General features: G+C 49.1%; 1 protein-coding gene across 1 annotated transcript in view; it reads left to right on the top strand.

Moving 5' to 3' along the window:
* Positions 1-2,500, top strand: part of THBS2 (thrombospondin 2) — a 29,048-nt gene extending 26,548 nt beyond the window's left edge. The window contains exon 22 of the mRNA XM_084777463.1: positions 579-2,500. Within this exon, the coding sequence (XP_084633589.1) occupies positions 579-586 (8 nt within the window). The 3' untranslated portion in view covers positions 587-2,500. The remainder of the gene's footprint in view (positions 1-578) is intronic.
* The last annotated feature ends 15,534 nt before the right edge of the window (positions 2,501-18,034 follow it).

Raw genomic sequence — 18,034 nt, 5'->3', positions numbered from 1 at the left:
AATTACAAGCCTGAAAGCAAGCTTGAGTCCAGTCTAGTGTAAGGATATGCCGTGTACAGAGGTTGGTAAGGCTCAGAGATACTTCTCAATGCTCATATCTGGAAAACAATACACAATCAGAGAAGAGCAAAAGCCAAAACATTGTTTTCTCCCCTTCCTCCCCTGAAGGGCTTCCCCCAAGTATCCGCTCATCAATCCATCCATCTATGCAAGCATCCTTCCAATAACCTATTTATTCATCCACCCACTCTTCCGTCCTTCTATCTTTCCGCTCTTTCGCTCACCTTTCATCCACTCATTCATCCAAACATCTCCCTGTCATCCATCAGCCATTTCTGCTCTTCTGTGTATGCCATCTTCAAATTAAAGTCATGATATTTGAGGTTATAGGTAAAACAGATGTGTGTAATATTAGTACTCGGGAGCCTGAGGCAGGAGGATGGCTTCATTTGAGGCCAGTGTGGCCTACGTAGTGAGTTCTAGGGGAGCCTGGGCTTCCAGCATGAGATGAGCAAAGCAGCACAGTAAAATGCCCTCTGGTTGCTTCACCTTGGTACCGTCGCCCCCTTCTCTTGCAGATGTCTAGAGAGCAGGGCTACAGTTCCAGCAACGTGCTACAGATGCTGTCTCCTAGACACATCGGTCCATCTTGGTACTTGCAGCTTTTCTGTCTCGCGGCGTTTCCTGTTTCTTGACCTTAACTGAGTGGATCTGCAGCTCTTTCATCAGCGCCCAGTCTAAGTGCCTTCCAGGGATAGACCTTAAGGGGGTCCCCAAGATGAGCGCCCAGCCTGCGACTGGAAAACAGTGTGATGGAGTACGAGGCCCACTGTGGAGTGGAAACCGAGCATGCCTTCGCATCGCCTCTTCCCGTTTGTTTAGCAAGAATGACGTTTACATGTAAAATGTAATTACTTACAGTATTTATGTGTATATGGAGTTGAGGGGAATATGGTGTACAAGTCATTCTCATAAATTAAGCATGAAAAACATTGCCCACCTACTTTCAGTGCGTAACGTTGTCGCTGTTCCTGGACCCGTGCTGTTCTACAACAGCACGCAAATCCTGAGAGGTTGGTTATCAGGAAAGATCAGGAGGCCTTGGCTGCAGTAAGGAAGAGGCCAGAAGACAGTCACCCAAGACTGCGGCCCCTTTGTCCATCGATATGAAACACTGACTAGTAAGAACATAGAAAATGATTGCAAAATTAGCTGAAAACTGCTTCTTACCCCTCTTGGCCCACAGTTATAGCTGATTTGACAAAGACTTTGCAGAGGGGAATCTTTCAGGATTCCAGCCGTGGCTTCTCAGCAGAGGGAACTTGGTGTTAAGCTGGCTGCCTGGGCTGGGCCTTGTGGAAGCCATCAGGCTCTGTACACTGACTGCTGGGATTTCCCTTTGGCCATCCTCTCCTGTCCCCGATACTAGGAAACAGACCCGCAGATAAGTTGGCAATGCACTTTGGTACCCTACCCCTACTCTAGGCTTTGGAATGATGCAAAATTGCTTTTGCAGAATTTGGTAACACATTTATGAAGGTTCCCGGAACAGCTGTTTTGTTAATATTTATTAAATGAATTTGGAATGAATCTCCACTCACCAATAACTTATTTTAAACATACAGAGTAACAAAGAAATAGCCATCTGACAAGGATATAAAGATGCACTTACCTAGTATCTGCTGGTTGGCATACAAGGCTCTATGTCATGATGAAATGGAACCTTAATATGCATAGTTACCAATGATTTTCATTCAATTTTTTTTACTGTTATCTATTTGCTGTACATAGGTTTGCTGCAGGAAACATCATTTGTTTTTTTTTTTTTCCAGACACACCCATTAGTCAGCCACTTCCTAACAGACATATGCTTGGTTTAGATTATTTTATTTTATTTTTTGCTTTATGCTGCATGATCTCCCAGCAGGAAGTGCTGCCTCTCTCACTCCACATGAGTTCAGTGGAAGTACATCTTGTCCCTCCAGCAGGAGTGGGTCATAATTCCCTTCCTGGTAATGGCCCCTTGCATTTCTAAGTCAGGTAGAAAGAGCCTATGGCTTAGATCTGGGTTTCCACAATTCATCTTGATGTAGTTAGTTATTTGTGTTGGTTAGGGGCGAGTTTCCCTGTGTTTCCTTATCCTGCACTTTTTACTTTTTGTGAAGCTGTATTCCCGAGGCCAGCACAGGGCTGGGAGGCGTGTGAGCATGAGGACTTGGAAGAGCATTTGGTCTTTCACTTGGGGCATTTGGTTGAATGGTACAGGGTGTGGGGACGGTGTGAATACGTTCAATGTACCATATTATTTCTGTAAATTATTTATGTAGTTAAAAAAAAAACCAAGAGCTTCTTGTTGTTTTTGCCAAAGATTGTAAATAATTATTTATTTGTTCATTGGGTCAAATTTTCACCACTGAAACCCCACGTTTAGCTAGAGCTTCCTTTTTATACCAGAGATTATCAACAGCAAATAAATTATAAAAAGCTTTCTATAAGTAAATCTCTCGCCCTTTTTTAAAAGAGTTAGTGGGGTCTTTCTGGAGGGTGTTGGACATTTCACCCAGGGAGAACAGACATTTCGCCTCTCAAAACTGAGAGGAAAGTTGTCCATTGGCTGCAAGTTTTCCTGGTATGCCTGTAGGTTCAACGTAGAGGACACAGGTCTTCCTGCCACCGAAGTCCCTAGGGCGCACATTACTCAGCCCTCAGCAGCACCGGCTGCTGGTTCTTAGTCAGACAGGAGCAGTAAGAACCACTAAAGAATTTAGAGGAGGTTGAGACACAGGGACTGATTATAACACAACTGGCTCTGCTTCCCCTACTGAGCCAAGGAGAGGAAGGAGCAGAGAGCAGACTGCACACAGCAAAGCGAGTCCTGCTGTGGCACAGAGAAGGGACAGCCCAGCACTGCAGGCTGGGATTTCCTCAGCACCCAGCTAATGGGAAGGCTTATGCATGGGATGGTGGAGTTAGGCAAAGGGAGACATGAGGGAGCAACACAGAGGTAGAGGAGAAACTGGCAGGGGGAGCAACACAGAGGTAGAGGAGAAACTGGCAGGAGGCAAGACTGAGACAAGGTTGGCTGCGGTGGTAGGTCTGACAGTTAGTGATGCAGTGATGCGACACAGGGACTACTTCCTGTGGTGACGACTTCCTGTGGTGACCTGTCTAGAGGGTGAAGCCCTTAGTTGTGACCAGACTTTCACTACTTTGTGCCTTCTTCTTTCTCCCACCCTTTTCTTCTTTCCTTTCAACCCCCAACATTAGATGTGAGAGGGGGGAAAAAAAGACAAAGAGAAGAAAAGAAAGAGATCTCTGAAGAAAGTCAGGGGCCAGAAAAGGGGTGAATTTATTGTTAGACTACTTCCTGCTGACTAGGGGTGTCGAGTTCTCTGAGGGAAGTTTGGTCTTCGAGTAGGCCTATCTAATTTCTTCTTGTTTCTTGTTTGTACACAACTACTTAACAAACCCAGGCCAATAACAACCAAAAAACAATCTCCCTAAACAACCAACAGCCACCCGACCCCCTTTCAGGACTGTAGCATTTATGTACCCTATGAAGAGTACCCAGAATTCCAAATGTCACACGATCGCAGAAACTACCTGTGGCTGGCAAAACTACACCTCTGCTGGAGCACGAGGCAAATCATAGTCATCTGCTGTGAAGCAGTCCATATCCCCACACCTGGGACTAAAACAAAAACATATTCTTATAGTATTTCTGTGATTGTTTAAAGAAGCCAAAATTCCAGCATTACCACTACTCTTAGTATTGATCAAGTTGGGCTGGTGGACTTGTACCTGTAGTTATAGAGAAAAATGCCAGGCATGTGTACACCAGTGAACCAGACTCTGAAAAGCTCAGAACCTCAGTGGTAAGGGCTGGGGCATAACCTGGGCTGGTCATGCAGCAGTATGGAAGGACGCGTAATGCACTTCTTTTTTTGTTTTGTTTTGGCTTTTGTTTTTTTGAGACAGGGTTTCCCTGTGTAGCCTTGGCTGTCGTAGACTCACTTCGTAGACCAGGCTGGCCTTAAACTCACAGTGATTGGCCTGACTCTGCCTCCTAAGGCTGGGATTAAAGGCGTGTGCCACCACTGCCTGGCCACTTAATACACTTTTAATTGGAGAAACAGAAAAGGAAGGAAAGGATTAAGCAGGGCTGGAAAAGCCAGCATAAAGTAGAACACTGCTCAGCTGCTCAGTTGTACATTTTTTCCCCATCTGATCATCTGTGAACAAGCATAAGTTCTCTGCCGGCATCCCCCTGCCTCCACATGGCCCTAGGCACATCAGAGTCCTCTGGACTGAGCCTTGTGTGCCTATGACCTGACCAGCAGTGAGAGGGACAGTCCCTGTGAGAGATGGTCCCCACTTATCTCGTCTCTTCTGCTTCTCACACGTGTGTGATCTTCAGGCTGCCCCCTTTCAGCCCGTAGCTAACTGTCATGCCTCCAGACTCTGAGCCTGTCCACTGCAGGTGTTAAACGACTGAACTCCAGAGTGAACTCTGGGTACACACTGTGGCCCTGTGCAGTGATGGAGTCCATGTTTTAACAGACATCTTGCTTCCTGAGTGACTGGACTTGGGGTGTGCAACTACCAGGAAGGGAGAAAGACCTGGGGCAGAATCCTAATAATGATTATCCATCCTAGATTTGTTTCTCCCAGAGAGAGGTCGGACTGTCCTGTGGATGTGGGAGGTGTGGGAAGCGCAGGCTGACTTCTTGCTCGCCCTGGGTTTCTAGAGCAGAGTGGTCACTGGGGTTGCAAGCACTGGTTTAGAGGACTCAGGGTTACCTCACTAGTTCTAGGGCCAGGGCTCAGAGCACAACTGTGACATGGAACTGGTGATACACCCATTGGGTGTTCTGCTGAGAAAGGGAAGCACGTGCGAGACACTTAGGTGACCCTTCCTACTCCCGCCCGTGTTTTTCCAGAGCTGACAGCGCTAGTGAGGCATCTGAGAGAACTGAGGACATCATCGTTGGCCAGGCCAGTTGCCCGCCCCCACCCCAAGGATGGGTGCTGCTCTGCTCCCAGGGGTCTGTTTGTCAGAGTGTACTGTTCTGATGAGAGAGCTCACCTCCGAGGTAGCCAGGACAGTAGCCTGAAAACTCCCTGAGGTATTTTTGCCAAGAAGCCTGTGCTGCCAGCAAGCAAGCATCTGCCCCGGGCACCTCTTCCCTTTGCTGCATTTCTATAACACAGGAGTAGAGAGGCTCACCTCTGACCCTTCTCCTCCTTCCAGGCAAGGTTCTGAGAGGCCTTGGAGCACGGGGTGGCACCAAGACCAGGCAGCCATCCCCACCTTGCCTCAGAAGCACTGTGTGTTGCTGGTGGCCGTGGCAGGACCCCTCCACTTACAGGTTGGATTTGGGTTTTCATGTTTAAATGGCCTTTGCATCATATGATGGCCTTCTCACTCCAGGCGCATCATACATTACGAGAAGTGCCATTTTAATGTTTACCTCCCCACAAAGACACATTTTCCACAAGCTTTAGCTCAGAAAGCTTAGAGGATCGGATCGGAACTGAGCACCCTGTGGACAGGTGTTGGATGCTTGTCTGCTCACAGGGCAGGCAGCAGCTGTGGACGGGGAGGGGGAGGGGGAGGCCGCAAGCAATGCGTTGCAACGTTGCGACTTCAGAGCCTATGGTTCTGAGAAACCACAGGACACATTATGTCCTCATCTGGAGAAAGTGCAGGTTTGTGCATGCTTGTGTGGGGCAGGTATGCAGATGTGTGTTTAATGGGGTCAGCCTGTGCTCACCATCAGGATAGATGCTGTACACGCGTGCATTTTCCAGTCATTTCTGCGGCTGCTGTTTGTTCTCAGTGCAAATGCAAAGAAACTGGAGTAAGAATGGGCCAGCATTAGCAGGCATCGCAGTGCAGTGTGTGAGTCTGTTGGCTATGCGGTGTGAGCTAGGCCCCTGCTCTTTCGGGGAGGGAGAGATGTGTTCACATATGTCACCTGCTTAGCTTGCTGTGAGTGATCAGCTTTCAGCCTTATCCTGTGAAGTGAGGACAGATGTTCAACATACTCACCAAGGGCTTTGATGTTTAAGCTGTGTGGTTTTACCTGGAACAGCCTGAGATGCTCTGGCATATACGTCTATAGCGAAAATTAGTTTGTATTTACTGTGCCTTGCATGGAAGTGTGTGTGCTGATCTTGCCTTTGAAGAAACGAGAAAGCTTTTGATCAGAGAAACTGCACAAGAGCCCTGTCATCCCCCACAGGCTGGCTTAGCCAAGGTTGGCTACATGTCCCTGGTCAAGCTATTTACATATTCTGAATGTTATACCTGTATAGCCCTTTGCCTACTGAGTGTGCACTGGCTGCTTTTATGTCAACTTGATACAAGCAAGAGTCATCACGTGGAGGGACGATCAATTGAGGAAATACTTCCATATGATTGCTGTGTAGGCAAGCCTGTAGGACATTTTCTTAATTAGGGATTGATGGGGTAGGACCCAGCCCATGTGGGCCGGCCAACACGGGGTGGGGGTAGGGCCGGTGATCCTGGGTTATATAAGAAAGCAGGCTGAGCAAGGCAGTAAACAGCTCTCCTCCAGAGCCTCTGCATTGGCTCCTGCCTCCCTCCAGGTTTTTACCTCCAGGCTCCCTCCTGCCCTGTTGGAGTTCCTGTTCTGACTTCCTTCACTGATGGCCAAGCATGTGGAAGTGTAAGGCGAATAAGCTCTTTCCTCCTCAGCTTGCTTTTTGTCACAGTTTTAGCTCATCAATAGAAACCCTAACTAAGAGAGGTGATATTGTGAAAACTGACTGAAAAGAAATCAAACTCTTCATCTAGAGGGAGATAGGTGAGCAGCGGGGAGGGAGCCAGAGTCGCCAGAGTCTGCCATGGGGCTGAGAATGCCCCCATAGGGTCTGCCATGGGGCTGAGAATGCCCCCGTAGGGTCTGCCATGGGGCTGAGGATGCCCCCGTAGGGTCTGCCATGGGGCTGAGGATGCCCCCATAGGGTCTGCCATGGGGCTGAGAATGCCCCCGTAGGGTCTGCCATGGGGCTGAGGATGCCCCCGTAGGGTCTGCCATGGGGCTGAGGATGCCCCCGTAGGGTCTGCCATGGGGCTGAGGATGCCCCCGTAGGGTCTGCCATGGGGCTGAGAATGCCCCCGTAGGGTCTGCCATGGGGCTGAGGATGCCCCCATAGGGTCTGCCATGGGGCTGAGAATGCCCCCGTAGGGTCTGCCATGGGGCTGAGAATGCCCCCATAGGGTCTGCCATGGGGCTGAGAATGCCCCCGTAGGGTCTGCCATGGGGCTGAGGATGCCCCCGTAGGGTCTGCCATGGGGCTGAGGATGCCCCCGTAGGGTCTGCCATGGGGCTGAGGATGCCCCCGTAGGGTCTGCCATGGGGCTGAGGATGCCCCCGTAGGGTCTGCCATGGGGCTGAGGATGCCCCCGTAGGGTCTGCCATGGGGCTGAGGATGCCCCCGTAGGGTCTGCCATGGGGCTGAGGATGCCCCCGTAGGGTCTGCCATGGGGCTGAGGATGCCCCCGTAGGGTCTGCCATGGGGCTGAGGATGCCCCCGTAGGGTCTGCCATGGGGCTGAGAATGCCCCCGTAGGGTCTGCCATGGGGCTGAGGATGCCCCCGTAGGGTCTGCCATGGGGCTGAGAATGCCCCCATAGGGTCTGCCATGGGGCTGAGGATGCCCCCGTAGGGTCTGCCATGGGGCTGAGGATGCCCCCATAGGGTCTGCCATGGGGCTGAGAATGCCCCCATAGGGTCTGCCATGGGGCTGAGAATGCCCCCGTAGGGTCTGCCATGGGGCTGAGAATGCCCCCGTAGGGTCTGCCATGGGGCTGAGGATGCCCCCGTAGGGTCTGCCATGGGGCTGAGGATGCCCCCGTAGGGTCTGCCATGGGGCTGAGGATGCCCCCATAGGGTCTGCCATGGGGCTGAGGATGCCCCCGTAGGGTCTGCCATGGGGCTGAGGATGCCCCCGTAGGGTCTGCCATGGGGCTGAGGATGCCCCCATAGGGTCTGCCATGGGGCTGAGAATGCCCCCGTAGGGTCTGCCATGGGGCTGAGGATGCCCCCGTAGGGTCTGCCATGGGGCTGAGAATGCCCCCATAGGGTCTGCCATGGGGCTGAGAATGCCCCCGTAGGGTCTGCCATGGGGCTGAGAATGCCCCCATAGGTCTGCCATGGGGCTGAGAATGCCCCCGTAGGGTCTGCCATGGGGCTGAGAATGCCCCCATAGGGTCTGCCATGGGGCTGAGAATGCCCCCATAGGGTCTGCCATGGGGCTGAGAATGCCCCCATAGGGTCTGCCATGGGGCTGAGAATGCCCCCATAGGGTCTGCCATGGGGCTGAGGATGCCCCCGTAGGGTCTGCCATGGGGCTGAGAATGCCCCCGTAGGGTCTGCCATGGGGCTGAGAATGCCCCCATAGGGTCTGCCATGGGGCTGAGAATGCCCCCATAGGGTCTGCCATGGGGCTGAGAATGCCCCCATAGGGTCTGCCATGGGGCTGAGAATGCCCCCGTAGGGTCTGCCATGGGGCTGAGAATGCCCCCATAGGGTCTGCCATGGGGCTGAGGATGCCCCCGTAGGGTCTGCCATGGGGCTGAGAATGCCCCCGTAGGGTCTGCCATGGGGCTGAGGATGCCCCCGTAGGGTCTGCCATGGGGCTGAGGATGCACCCATAGGGTCTGTCTGGAGACCGGGCAAGCATGGCCTACTGCTTGTCCCGTATCCATGACTAGAGCTGTTACAACAGGAAACCTGATTTCTTGTGTGATTCTCCACCATCTGAGGCAGCTTTGTGACTGGGGCCTGCCTTGGCTTGGAGCAGAGCACCCGTGGGCGTGGGTCACCCTGCTTGGTATGGAAGGGAACCCCAGGGTTTGTAGAATGATGGAGGAAGTGAGGTGCATGTCACTTAGTGAGCCACCAGTGGGAGCAGGTGAAGCACTAGACCCACCTGAGGGCCAGGAAGGGCTGTTCTCTGAAGGACAGAACCTGGCACAGGCCTTTCTTTATCACCTGGGCTCCCCAGCCTGGCCTTTAACTGCTTCCTGTAGGGGAAGCAAAACAAACAAAGATGATGCAGTCAGGACCCGGGTATACATAAGCCAGGCTTGGATTCCATCCCCCATAGGACAGGTAAAGAAACAAACAAAACAAACAAATTAAAAACAAAACAAAACGTTGGAACACAGAGAAAAGAGATCTATTTGATGTGAGGTCGTGCACTGTAACGCACAACTTCAAGGTCCTGCCTGGAGGATTCAGAGGAAAGAGTGCTGCCCAGATGAACAGCCCTCAAGGCGTGGTCTGTCTTGTCATCCTTGTTTGTCTGTTTTGCAAGATAGGCTGACAAGTTGTCGGAACAGTGTGAAATCTTTCCTGAGAGGAAAGCTCTCTCTGTGGCTGACACCAGGCCCCTCAGACTTCTCTTCTCTCGGTAAGAGATTTCCGAGGAACGTGTAATTTCTCCGGCTCACTGTTTCTATAGCCTGACAGCCACAGGGAGGAGTACAAATGTCTCTTTAGAATGTCTCCACGCCTATCAGGACCACCGCAATGCGAGTCAGGAAATGTGAGAGGCGTTCCCCACTCCAGTCCCTCCGCAGCATCTGTTTGGAGCTGGGGCCCCGACAAAGCGCAGGAAGGCAGCTGCTCTGCCCTGTCCTCCTCGTGCAGATTGTAACGCACTGGGAGACAGCTCAGGCCCGCTGCTCTGTCCTGGACCACATGGAACACACCCTAAACCCAGGCGTATGTCCTGGGTTTTAGCTAAGTGAACTTTAAGGCTATGAGCTGGCTCTGGTTTCCAAGCTGTCTTCCTACCAGTTTCATCTGAAGGAGCAGAACCCTCACACTCCTCACACAGCTGAGCCTTGAGAGAGCCTCCTTGTTTTGAGCCAGAAAGCAGATTACACTTTGGGATTCCGGGAAAACACAGACTCGGGTTTTTTTTCTTTTGTTTTTGTTTTTGCTTTGTTTTGTTTGTAAGGACTTTCCAGTTTCTGACAGGGATTGCATTATACAGAGGAGCAATAACCTCCAGAAAGGGGTAAGGTGGGGTCGATGTTGTGCAGTAAGGGCTGCAATCAAAGGTATGAGGGTTTCCGTTAGAATAGACTGGCCTGCTCCTAGGGGATAAAATGTCCAAATGCCTTTGCAAGGCTGAGCCAACTGGGTGAGCGTGCTATACAAAGCAGGGTCCCATGTGACGGTGATCTGGCACCTAGCTGTGCATGGCTTCTGCAGTCTGTTCCTGCCATCTCCCTAGCTCAGCATCTCCTCATTGACAGGGCTGACTCAGTCAACTCTAACGGAAGGACAAGAGAGAGCTCCTTACAGCAATGAAAACGCCCAAGGTTTCCTAGCCTGATGGGAGACAGAGATGCTGTCTGACCGGAGGAAGGCTGACTGAAGCACGCAGGATGGGGACTCTATTGGATGTCAAGGACAGACCCAGTGACTGAGGCCTAGGGAAACAGGCCAGAAAAGGAAATGGTAAGTGCAGAAGTGTAGTCAAAGAGGTGCAGGAAATACAGTATGGATTCTTGGGAAGCAAAAATGCTGGGTAGATGCCGTGTGGAGACAAGTGAACTAAGTCCTGAGGGGACAGACAGTGGGGGGAGGGAAGGCAACGCTGGGAGAAAACACAGGCCCTGCGTTGAGCTGGCTCCAAAGAGAACAGCTGGAGGCGGAGGGCTGTGGCTGGACCATCGCAGGTGCAGCCGTGGCTGAGACTCGTGCGGGTCTGCACCTGGAGCTCAGGTCCTGATGACCTCGCTGAACTGTGAGGGGAGGGAGATGTGTAGCATAGATCCTCCAGAGGGAAGTAAATCAGAGGCCGGGAGGAGGTTTCCTGTGGGAGAACTGTTGGGTTTTCAGAACAGATAAGACACGTGATGATACAGCCCATGAGGGTGCCCTGAAGGAGGGTGGGGACAGTCGCATCCTGGTCTTTGTCCCCTCTCAGTCTTCCTTCATGGGTTACATGGTTTTAGTTGCCAACTCAAGCATGGAAGGGGAAACACGGTCCATATAGAACAAAGTCATTGCTTGAAATACAATTGGGTTATACAAGCTCTCTGGATACTTTACTTTCTCCCTTTATTTCAGCAACAAGGAGTTGATTCGGGTAGGTGGCACCCACTTTCTGCTAAGGAGGGCTCTGCTTAGAGAGGGGAATGAGGAGAGAGAGAGAGAGAGAGAGAGAGAGAGAGAGAGAGAGAGAGAGAGAGGGAGCGCCATCAGGCAACCCTGTGAGGACACCCAGCTAGGTAGTAGATAGGCCAGCCAACACCTGTTTGATCACCTTTCTCAAAAGACAAAGCATATCTTCCAGGTGTGTAAAGATTTGATTTAGACAAGGTAAGCCACTGGTGGTGCACGTCTTTAATCCCAGCACTTGGGAGGCAGAGGCAGGTGGATCTCTGTGAGTTCGAGGCCAGCCTGGTCTATAAAAGCAAGTCTAGGACAGCCAAGGCCACACAAAGAAACCTTGCTCAAAAACAAACAAACAAACAAACAAAAAAAGCAACAAAATTCTATCTTACCTACTATGACTCTGCCTGTCTCTGAGCTCCTAGAAACCCACTTTCTGGTTGGCACAATGGAGTGGTGCTTTCGTGTTGAAGAGACACTGGGCGGGGGCATTCCTGACTTCCCTGTGGGTCAGCATGTTCTTTATTATCCAATTTCTTAAGAACTTTCTCAAAAGCCACTTCCCCCAGGCTCATCGTGGGCTGAGGAGACCCTACTTACTCAGGGCTTAAATTTTGTGTTTGGCGTTTTTCTGCTTCCGTTGTCGTTCTTTGTGTCTGGCTCATTTTCAGTTTGGGGGTCCCTCTGTAATTTCGTTCATTTTAATACTGTTGTTATGTAGTGTTAGCCTTTTTATGTTTTGCATATCTTTTACTTTTGACATTCAAGTAGCTTTCAGAAGTTTAAATTCAGCATTCTTATTCAAGAAAATCTACCATTCCAGGGTGGAACACTTGTATTTCTGGCCAAAACAAGACAAAATATATATTTTGGGGAAAAATTAGCTAATCATTTGTGGTTTTCTTAGTGTCCAGTAAGACTATAGCCAGCTTTTATTTGATTATGAAATGGAAAGTTTTAACATTTACGTTAAAGAATCACCATGCGTTCTTTGAGAAAATTAACAAGATAGACAAACCGTTAGCCAATCTAACTAAAAGACAAAGAAAAGCTATCCAAATTAACAAAATCAGAAATGAAAAGGGAGACATAACAACAGACACCGAAGAAATACAAAGAATCGTAAGGACCTACTTCAAAGACATTTATGCCACAAAATTTGAAAATTTAAGGGAAATGGACAAATTTCTCGACCGATTCCATTTACCAAAATTGAACCAAGACCAGATAAACAAATTAAATAGCCCTATTTCGCCTATAGAAATAGAAGCAACCATTGATAGTCTTCCAACCAAAAAAAGCCCAGGGCCAGATGGTTTCAGCGCAGAATTCTACCAGTCCTTCAAAGAGGAGCTAATACCGATACTATTCAAGCTATTCCGAAAGATAGAAATGGATGGAATATTACCAAACTCCTTTTATGAGGCCACAGTCACATTGATACCTAAACCCCACAAAGACCCAACAAAAAAAGAGAATTTCAGACCAATTTCTCTTATGAACATTGATGCAAAAATACTCAACAAAATACTCGCAAAGCGAATACAACAGCATATCAAAGACATCATTCACCATGACCAGGTAGGCTTCATTCCAGGAATGCAGGGATGGTTTAACATACGGAAATCCATCAATGTAATCCACCATATAAACAAACTGAAAGAGAAAAACCATATGATCATCTCTTTAGATGCAGAAAAAGCATTTGACAAAATCCAACACCCATTTATGTTTAAAGTTCTGGAGAGATCGGGAATACAAGGCACTTTTCTAAACACAATAAAGGCTATATATAGCAAACCAATAGCCAACATTAAATTAAATGGAGAGATACTCAAGGAAATCCCTCTAAAATCAGGGACCAGACAAGGCTGCCCACTTTCCCCATACCTCTTTAATATAGTTCTTGAAGTTCTAGCCAGAGCAATAAGACATCAAAAGGAGATCAAGGGGATCCAAATGGGAAAGGAAGAAGTAAAATTATCCCTATTTGCAGATGATATGATAGTGTATATAAGTGACCCCCAAAATTCCACCAGAGAACTCCTACAGCTGATAAACACCTTCAGCAAATTGGCAGGATACAAAATAAACTCAAAAAAGTCAGTAGCTTTCCTATATACAAATGACAAACAGGCAGAGGAAGAAATTAGAAAAATTACTCCCTTCACGATAGCCACAAGCAATATAAAATATCTAGGAATAACCCTAACCAAGCAAGTGAAGGATTTATTTGAAAAAAACTTTAAACCTCTGAAGAAAGAGATTGAAAATGACATCAGAAGATGGCGGGATCTACCATGTTCGTGGATTGGAAGAATCAACATAGTAAAAATGGCCATCTTACCAAAAGCAATTTACAGATTCAATGCAATCCCTATCAGAATACCTACTAAATATTTTGTAGATATTGAAAGAACAATTCTCAACTTCATATGGAGAAACAAAAAGCCCAGAATAGCAAAAACAATCCTTTACAATAAAAGATCCGCTGGAGGAATCTCCATACCTGATCTCAAGCTGTACTATAGAGCAACAGTAATTAAAACAGCATGGTACTGGCACAGCAATAGGCTAGTGGATCAATGGAATCGAACTGAAGACCCAGAGATGAATCCACACACATTTGCTCACCTGATTTTCGACAAAGAAGCCAAATCCATTCAATGGAAAAACGACAGCATCTTCAACAAATGGTGCTGGTCTAACTGGATGTCTACATGTAGAAAAATGCAATTAGACCCCTATTTGTCACCATGCACAAAACTCAAGTCCAAGTGGATTAAAGACCTCAACTTAAAACCACAGACATTAACCCAGTTAGAGGAAAAAGTGGGGAAGAGTCTGGAACTCATAGGCACAGGAGACAACTTCCTGAACAGAACACCAACAGCCCAGGCCTTAACATCAACAATTAATAAATGGGACCTCATGAGGCTGAGAAGCTTCTGTAAGGCTGGTGACACTGTCAAGAGAACAAAGCGACAGCCTACAGACTGGGAAAAGATCATCACCGACTCTTCATCTGACAAAGGTCTAATATCCAAAATATATAAAGAACTTAAGAAAATAAACACCACCAAACCAAATAACCCAATAGAGAAATGGGGCGCAGAGCTAAACAGAGAATTCTCAACAGAGGAATATCAAATGGCTGAGAAACACTTAAAGAAATGCTCGACCTCCTTAGTCATCAGAGAAATGCAAATCAAAACGACACTGAGATTCCATCTTACACCCATCAGAATGGCTAAGATCAATAACTCAACTGACACCTCATGCTGGCGAGGGTGTGGAGAAAGAGGAACACTCCTGCATTGCTGGTGGGAATGCAAACTAGTACAACCACTTTGGAAAGCTATCTGGTGCTTTCTCAGAAAAATGGGAATAGGGCTTCCTCAAGACCCAGCTATTCCACTCCTTGGAATATACCCAGAGGATGTACTACCACACAACAGGGACATATGCTCAACCATGTTCATAGCTGCCTTATTCATAATAGCCAGAACTTGGAAACAACCTAGGTGTCCCTCAACAGAAGAATGGATAAAGAAACTGTGGTACATTTACACTATGGAATACTACTCAGCTATTAAAAACAAGGAATTTCCAAAATTTGTGGACAAATGGATTGAACTAGAAATTGTCATAATGAGTGAGTTCACACAGAAGCAAAAAGAGCTAAATGGTATATACTCACTTATATCGAGACACTAGCCCAAGGTGTACGTCCCCATGAAAAACTGTACCTACCAGAATAATGGGTAAGAGGGGAGGACATCCTATTGAATCTTTAGGTGTGAGAAGCCTGGGAGAAAGAGGAAATGGAAGGATCCAGTGGGTCCTGGAAAACTACAGGCGAGTCTGGGCCCTGGGGTCCTCCGCAAACTGTGGCAACAGCCAAGGAAAAAATAGGCAGTAAAAACCTTGAACCCCTACCCGGACTAGCCGATGGACATTCTCCACTGTTGAGTGGAGAAGAAGATCTAACTCTCACACAAACTCTGGTGCCCCATATTTGATCATGTCCCTTGGATGGAGATGCCTGGTGGCACTCAGAGGAAAGATAATAGGTCACCAAGGAGAGACTTGATACCGTATGAGCATATTCAGGGGGAGGAGATCCCCCTCAGACACAGACATAGGGGAGGGGAGTAGGGGGGGGAAGTGGGAGGAAGGGAGGGATGGGAGGATACATGGGATGGGCTAACAACTGAGATGTAATATGTATAAATTAATAAAAATGTATTAAAAAAAAAAAAAAAAAAAAAAAGAATCACCATGCGCCCCATCAGACCACTAAGATTTTAAGTTTCACGGAGGAGCTGCTCAAGGGATGATCTAAGACAGAAAGCGTGTGACACCCAGCCTGAGGCTCCTGGCAGCCAAGGCTCCCCACAGAGCGAAGAATTCCGAGCTTGCCTCTCTGCTGACCCCAGGCTGTGCTGGGGAACCGACTACTGGGAGATATTCCTTTCTGGTCAGGACTGCTCCAACTCAGGGCATCCAGAGACTTTGGGCAAGGCGAGCACTGTAGAGCGCATACACAGCGACCCAAGGCTTCACATCGGAAGGGAGAGGCTGGAGGCTGACGAAGGCCAAGGGTGGAGGGAGTTAGAAAGCCTCTGACTGCGGGTGAGCTGCCATGGCAACACCCATGGCAACACCCATGGCAACACCCATGGCAACACCCATGGCAACACCCATGGCAACACACAGGTTCTCTTCGTTCACCCCATCTGCAGCCACCTGGAGTCTTGACTCTCTGTGGGGACACGGGCTGTGGTGTGAAGACACAGGAACAGCCATCCCCTCCTGGATGTCAGAGGCTTGTAAAGGGGAGAGGGGAGAGCAAAGGTGACTCTGCATCCGCGTTTCCACGCTTTCTGTAGATTGTCATTCACGTGGAAGCATTGCGACATCTGACAAACCAAAGCACTGGGAACTCTAAGAAGCAGCCAGGAGATGGCACCGAGCAAGGCTTACAGATCATCTCAGACTTCCCTGTAAAGAAACACAGTTGCCATGGAAACTAGAAGGTGGTCTTCTGTTCTGGGTACCAAACACAAACTTCATACCACACTGTGTGGTTCGCAGGACAGCATCAGCATTGCCTGCCCTCCTCAGCCTGGATGAGTGGACCAACCAAGGCTCATCCTCAGATATGGCCCACTGGGGTGACCCTTATACCCTGAGTCTGATCAACCTCTTCCTCTGAGTGTGCCCCACACAGAAAGTAGTCAGTGGGGTTTCCCCAGTGTCCGAATTTCAGTTCTTAGTGCCTGTTCCACTGCCTCACGGGAGTGAGTGCCACTCCATCCTCAGAACTCATTGTTTGCAGGTCTAGTGCTCCGTGTGTCACTTGGAAGGACTCTTTCTTGGAACCTGGCTTCTTCACTGAGCTCACCCTGACTACGCCCCTAGGCTCTGCACACCACTGTAGGCTGGGAATATAAACAATGCCACACCAGATGCTGCTTTCCTTTCCTTCCTTGACCTGCCTAGAGAGACTGACATTCAGAGCCTGGAGGCTTCCCTTTGTTATGAGCACACTGTTTCCTCTGGCGTTTAGGTAAGAGTGAAACATTTGACAATACTCTTGCAGTCTTTAGCTTACAATATAACTGTTAGCACCATTTGATGCTTATTTTTTAAAGAATCTGAACTTGACCCCCTCTGATTGTCCACTGTCAGCAAAGCCTCGTAGCCTTGAACGGGGAGCTGTTGATGAGGACAACCCTCTTGCTGACTGGTGGTAATGTCCTCGTGGCTTCTTGGCTGCTTTGAATGCTTCATAGACACTGAGGAAACTACAGTTAGCTTCGTGGAGCACTATAAACCAGTCTGCTGCTGGTGCCGTAGGCTTTTCCTCCTGACCGCTGCTCCAGCCACAGCTGCCCCAGACATCCCCTGGTGACTCTAGACTGCTCGCTCACCTTGCGGATCTTCTCACTCAGTACCAATGGGAGGGGGCGTCTCCCGAGTGACTCCACAGCAAGGCCTGTGATTGGCACTTAGGTGAGGCTTGTAATTGATGGATAATGATCACTGCGTGTTATGTCATACCGCCCTCCAGGCTATCAAAGCAAACTGCACGCCATTCTTTCAGTTGGTCTAAGAGACGTTCCCTGTATGTATGCACTGTGCATTAGACCCCAATGCAGACGTCTGCCAAAAGGTCTTTTGCTTATTTGTGGTATGTTCCGATGGGCAGAGTGGGTTGAGCTGGCTGCACAAGAAGCAGACAAAACACTTGGGATTTCCAGCTCCAGCAACAGGGAGGAAGGGATAGCTAAAGAGTTAAGAAGTCCTGGGGTCTCAGAACTGGCATATCAGGAAACAGCCAGCAGTCCCAGGGAGCCACTGAGGGCAGAAACTGCAAGGAGGGAAGCTAAGAGAAGGAAGCTGAGGCCGTGGAAGATGAGATGGGGGCAGGAACGCAGGGTGGGACGTGAGGAGGACTGCAAGCCTAGTCACTGGGCAAGTTAGAGAAAGCTGCCAAGGATCGCAGAGATGAGGGTCATGACCTTCAAGCTCAAGAGCTGTCACTCTGGTCTGTGTTCTCAACCTAGCAGTGCACCTCTGCCCCAGCACCCGGAGCAGTAGTCTCAGCCTTGAGCGCTCAGAGGCATGAACCTCCAGCTTGACATGCCGGGGCCATTACCGTCCAGCTCTCAAAGCTTAGCGCTGTAGGCCTATGGACTGCTGGGACTCAGGGTCACCCACACTAAAGAAGCTGCCTCTTACCCGGTCTAAGGTTTCCGTCCAACTAGAGCAAAGGAGCAGGGCCAGCTGCTTCCAGATTTCTACTCTCAGTGCACATCAGGGCATGGGGACCACTCCCAGTATAACAACCCAGGGAGGAAATCATCC

Source organism: Acomys minous, assembly GCF_964271855.1.
Source record: "Acomys minous genome assembly, chromosome: 3".
Lineage (NCBI taxonomy): Eukaryota > Metazoa > Chordata > Mammalia > Rodentia > Muridae > Acomys > Acomys minous.
This window is presented reverse-complemented; position numbering and strand designations above follow the sequence as displayed.